General features: G+C 34.2%; 1 protein-coding gene across 1 annotated transcript; it reads left to right on the top strand.

Moving 5' to 3' along the window:
• Positions 1-108: 108 nt before the first annotated feature.
• On the top strand, positions 109-3,277 carry LOC130213638 (alpha-1,6-mannosyl-glycoprotein 2-beta-N-acetylglucosaminyltransferase). The gene is made up of 2 exons (XM_056445387.1): positions 109-182; positions 326-3,277. The coding sequence occupies exon 2, from the start codon at positions 436-438 to the stop codon at positions 1,675-1,677; it is 1,242 nt and encodes a 413-aa protein (XP_056301362.1). The 5' UTR covers positions 109-182; positions 326-435; the 3' UTR covers positions 1,678-3,277.
• Positions 3,278-6,232: the final 2,955 nt, after the last annotated feature.

Raw genomic sequence — 6,232 nt, 5'->3', positions numbered from 1 at the left:
AACCGAGCAATAAAGGGTGTTTTTTTCTCGCAGTGTGTGTTTATATTAGCGCTTGTGAGGAGGAGCGAGTGTGTGTGTTCCTGTTGACTGTAAGTACACGTCAGCAGAGAGAGAGAGACCTCCTCGTCTAGTTCACTTTCTCTTCCTGCTTACAACTTTGTTGCACATGACACTTTATCAGGGTGAGTAGCTCTTGCTTTACGAACAAACACACTTTTCACGTTATAAGAGTAACATTATTAGCGCTTCCTTTGCTTGACGAGGCGCGAGTTTACTTCGCGCCTTTATTCATGTGACAAACTCACCGTTGAACTTGTCTTGACAGAAACCACAATGTCCGCGTTTACCTGAAAAATGCCCGGATTCTGCCCTCAACAGGCGTATAACAGTAAACATCGCATAATTCTGCTTTCCATGGTGCTTTGACGTCGAAAAATGAGATTCCGGTTGTTGAAGAAGAACTTTATTGTGTTCCTCGTTATTTTGATCGTCTTCATAATGTTGTTTTACACCGTACGACGGACTAAAGATGACTCAAACATGGAGGATACTGATAAAGAAAGCACACACACTGCTGTGATGGTTAAATTTGACTATGGAACCATCCAGAATATGAGAAAATCCATCTATGACAGCAACTACAGACAGTTTATCCAAAATGGAGATCAATTTCCCTCAGATCCAGAGGTGGTGATTGTGGTGCAAGTCCACAACCGGCCGGCGTATCTCAAAATGCTCATACAGTCCTTAGAAAAAGTCACTGGAATACAAAACGCACTTGTAATATTCAGTCATGACTATTTCTCTGAGGAAATTTCTGGTATGGTCAAGGAAATTGCGTTTTGTAGAGTTCTGCAAATTTTCTTTCCCTACAGCATTCAACTTTATCCGAACGAATTCCCAGGACAAGATCCTCAAGATTGTCCGAGGGACATATCCAAGGATGACGCCATCAAAAAGGGTTGTTTGAACGCAAAACATCCTGATTCCTACGGACACTACAGGGAAGCGTCAATAACGCAAACGAAACACCATTGGTGGTGGAAGCTGCATTTCGTATTTGAGCGAGTGCGAATTCTTCGAGGATACAACGGATATGTCATATTCATAGAAGAAGACAACTATCTTCTTCCTGATTTCCACGAATACTTAAAATCAATGTCTGAGCTCAGGAAAACCAGTTGTGGCGATTGCGATGTTCTCGCATTAGGCAACCATAACAGTTTATCAGGCTTTCACGAACTTTCTAGCAAAACCGAGACGTCAGGATGGCTGTCTACCAAACATAACATAGGAATGGGAATCACCAGAGAGCTCTACTACAAACTAATGGGATGCAACAACGCTTTCTGCACATATGACGATTATAATTGGGACTGGACCCTGCAGAACTTGTCTGGCACGTGCATTTCGAAGCCTATCAAGGTTTTGGTGGCACTCGGAAGTCGAGTTATTCATACTGGAGATTGTGGCCTTCATCAGAAAGCAGACTGTAGGCCGGAAATGGCTCAGGAGAAGGTGGATTCAGCTCTCAAGGATGTCAAATCTGTGCTTTTCCCGCCAATTTTAACATTGACGGATCATGGGCCAGTTGAACATCAGCCTCACATGAAGAATGGAGGTTGGGGAGATATTCGAGATCATACGCTGTGCGTCAACTACGCAGCTCGACTCTGAACTTTATAAATGAGTGCCATTCAAAATATCAGGTTTACACGTTTCAGGATGAATATTTTGCTAATACCAAAACTGGGAAGAACTATAATGGTGTGTTCATGCGAATCTCACGAAAAAAAAAATGGGTCGATATTTCACCTCATAATCAAAATACACTAAAAATGATTGGGTTTTTGTGACCCACATTATAAAAAAATGTTGGGTTTCACACAAGTCTTTTATGTTGTCACAGCACAAATTGTTAATTTATTTTTGCTAATTTAAGTGGATTAAACACAAAACAATTAAATTGCCCTTCAAAAAAAAAAACGTAAAAATTGTTTTGTTTTCATTGCAAGATTGGGTCAAATATGGACAAACCCAAGCATTTTTTAAGAGTCATTTTAGTTTAATTGAAAAAAATTACCCAGCATTGGGTTTTCTGTATTTGACCCAATGTTTTGACGCATCATTTTTTAGAGTGCAGTGTAATATGCAATTTCATTTTTATTTTAATTTTTATATTTACATTACCACACGTGGTGTTGGATTTAAACTTTAAAAAATTATGGTTTATTTTAACCCAATGCCGGGTCAAATATTGAGCAACTTTGGTTGGGTTGAAAAACTTTATTTAAATTTACTTTAAAAAAAAAAGTTACTCACTTAAAAGGTTAATAATAATCCAACAGGTAACCCAACGGTGGGATAGTTCGGCACCAACGTGCTGTTGGGTTATTTTAACCCAATCCATTGGCCCGTTAAAGTTAACCCAACAAATAAAAATTACATTCCAGCTAGGTGATTTGTTATGGAGGCGATTCAATAAACATTCAGATTGACCCAACATAGCAACCCAATATTTTTAGCCCTTCTATTGGGTAAAATTATTAATCCAACATTTTTTGAGTGTACCAAACATTGGGTTTGTCAATTTTTGACCCAATGTTTGGTTAAAATAACCCAGGTTTTTTTTTCAATAAGAAACTAAATTTCATAAATTGATAAATTACTGTCAATTTACACAACTAATTTAAAGTGAACATTGTATTTCTTTGTAAAATAAAGTAAAACTAATTGTATTTTATAAGAAATCTATCTTAGTTTTTTGGAATAAATGTTTTTGCTGTACATTTTGCAATATTTACAATAATATTGGGAAAAATGCAATATAATATTGACCCACATTGAAATTCAAATTAAATTTTTCTAATACATACAAACGAATGACATTAACAAATCGAGTAAACATAAAAAAATAAAAGCAAAAAGAGCTTTGAACATGTTTTTCAATCATTTACTATAAGAGGGTTACTGTATAATGAGTGTTTTACTCTGATTGTAAAAAGAAAAGAAATTGTAACACTGAATTAAAGGTGAAGTAAAAAAAAAAGTTATAATAGTAATAATGTTTACTAGAAGCCATCTAAATGCAACGATCTATGAAAGCCTAATTACTCAATATATATTTTTCAATGTGATAATGAGAATTTGAAAGGAAGTGAGCTTGATTTGTGTTCACTCTAAAAGCATATCTGCTAAATCTGGTTTAATTTGAGTTATGGGTGTGTCATCATAACAATAAAACGCATCACATGGTTGATTTTGTGGTGAAATGTGACCAGTTTCCTGAGATTCCCGACTTTTACCAGCTTTACACCAAGTTAAATATTGCTTTATATCCCCGACACTGTTAAAAACTGGGGTTTGAGTCACTAAAATACTGGCTTGTGTTATAATAATTTCTTTTTTTGTGTGTGAAGGAGTTTTATCATAAACCTTCCAGTGAACATTACACTGTAAAAAATATCTGCTAATTAACTGTATTCTGTGTGTTTATTTGCCGTTGTGAATTTTATTATGGGATGTTGATCTCTGCTCTGTCGACTTTTGATGTTGAAAATTCAACTCTACAGTTCAGCAAAGTGACTTTTATTCCTATTTTAATAGTTTGAAACAAAATAATGTATCATATATAGACAAATAAGTCTGTAAAATAACAGAAAATGTGCTGGTGGTTCATTTCAAGGTGTTTGTAGCATAATATTCAACACCAACCCAAACAATATAACACTGCAAACTATTAAAAACGCCAATAAAAGTTACTTTTTGGAACTTCTCAAGGTTGAAAGTTGTTGCACGACATATCAAGATCCCATAATGCAACTCAGAAGCATAAATAAACTGAGAAAAATAAAAATATTAATCACAAAATACAGAAAACTGCTAATTTACAGATATTTTTTACAGTGTAGTTTGAATGCAAGTCTTCCTTTTACTTGTGTTTCATAAAACTATTCCTGGGTTGTTCAAAATTTGGGACATGTTTTGGTGGTGTGGTTTAGACGAGCGACTGTTTTGGACCTGAATTAATGTGCCTTAAAAACATTCTTTGATTTGCGTATGGCTGTTTTGCATAATTTGCATTTGCGCTTTCCTCCTTTATTCCTCATCTTCTTGGTTTGTTTTTCCTCACAGACAATAGGTCGATCATTTCTTTAACGCCTTAAATTGTGTTAATATTCTTGCATTAATATATCTGAAAGACAGGATTGCAGTATCTGCTTTTTTGACAGGTTTGCATCCTATTCACTGTGATTTGATTTGTTTTTCCAAATGCGACACTTGATATGTTTAGTGCAGACTGCAAAAAAGGCCTAAGTTAATATGAAGTCAATCAAGGGCCATAAATACTCGCAAAATAAAAGAAAGTTTTGCAAACAAGAAATAAAGAGAAAATAAATTTTTAGGAAATGAAAATACATTTTGCTAACAAAAATAAAGAACTACAAAGGAAAAATAAATTTTTGGGAAATAAAAATGAAATTTGCAAACAAAAAAAGGAACTGAAAATAAAAATCAAGCAGTCCAAAAAAAAAGACTAAAATATTTGCAAATTAAAAAAAAAATGAATTAAAAAAAAAAAAAAAAAAAAAAAAAAATATATATATATATATATATATATATATATATATATATATATATATATATATATATATATATATATATATATATATATATATATATAGGTCAATTGCAATGCTCATTTTGATTTGCTTTTTAGTCAACCGTTTTCACTTTGCACTTCATGTTTCACTTTGTTGCCCTGATTTGACAGGGGGCGGAGTCAAGGGAACTTTGACGTTTACGGCAGGCCTGGACCTACTGTGCTGTAAGACCACCTCTGTGATACTGTGTCTCCAGGTGATGACGTAGGTTAAATGGAGGCAGGTCTGGGCCTGCTGTAAACGCCCAAGTTCCCTTGACTCCACCCCTTGTTTGTTTTTTTTTGCACTGCTTGGTTTTTATTTATTTTATTTTGTTATTTGCAGTTCTTTTTTTTTTCTTTCTTTGCAAATTTCATTTTTATTTCTCAAAACTGCGATTTTTTTTTTTTTTTTTTTTTTTTTTTTTTTTTTTTTTTTTTTTTTTTTTTTTTTTTTTTTTTTTTTTTGGATTTGCAATTATTTTATTTATTTTTTTGCTAAATACTTAATTTTTTATTTTTGCAAAGCTTTCTTTTAATTTGTTAGTAAATATGGCCCTAGATTGACTCCAAAAGTAATAAGTCCATAAGACTCCTGTTTTTATTTTTGTTGTTTATTAAGGCATTTGAATTACATTATAGGAGCTTAATCTGTCTTCCAGCAACTTTTAACCTTGAAAAGTTGGAAAAAGTGACTTTTATTAACGTTTTTAATAGTTTAAAGTGCTATATTTTCTGGGTTGGTGTCATATATTACGCTACAAACACCTTGTAATAAACTGCCAGCACATTTACTGTTATTTTACAGGCTTCTTATACATTATATTATTATATCAAATGACTAAAATGTCAGTAAAAGTTTCACTTTGTAAAACTGTACAGTATAATTTTCAACATCAAAAGTGGACCGAGCAGAGATCAACATCCCACAATGCAATTCACAACCGCAAACAGACACAAAAATAAATGATGAAATATGGAAACTCTTAATGAATGCGTATTTTTGCAGTGCATGTTGAAGTCTAAATGTGAAAACTTTAATTGCTTCAACTTAAAAACATTGAGTTTTTTTCAGTTCGTTTAAGTCGGGGGCTTGACACTCAGTTCCTGGAGGGCCGCAGCTCTGCACAGTTTAGTTCAGAGGTGTCCAAGCTCGGTCCTGGAGGGCCAGTGTCCTGCATAGTTTAGCTCCAACTTCCTTCAACACACTTAGAAGTTTTTGTATACCTAAGAGCTTGATTAGCTGGTTCAAGTGTGTTTAATTGGTGTTGGAACTAAAATACGCAGGACACTGGCCTTCAAGGACCGAGTTTCGGCACTTCTGGTTAACATCCAACTCTAATTAAACACACTTGATCAAACTAATTGAGTCCCTCAGGCTTGTTTGAAACCTACAGGCAAGTGTGTCGAAGCAGGGTTGGAACTAAACTGTGTTGGGCTTTCGCGGAGTTTGACATGCCTGGTTTAAGTTGATGCAATGTTTTATTTACCAGTGAACTGTACAAGTAGTGAAGTGTTATCTTTACTCCCTTGACTCAAAGCCAGAGATATTCACCTTTGTGCTTATTTTGGAGAGTTTTGAAGGTACAA

The sequence above is a fragment of the Danio aesculapii genome, chromosome 20 (assembly GCF_903798145.1).
Source record: "Danio aesculapii chromosome 20, fDanAes4.1, whole genome shotgun sequence".
NCBI lineage: Eukaryota > Metazoa > Chordata > Actinopteri > Cypriniformes > Danionidae > Danio > Danio aesculapii.
Note: the sequence above shows the minus strand (reverse complement) of the source record. Positions and strands in the feature narration are given on the sequence as shown.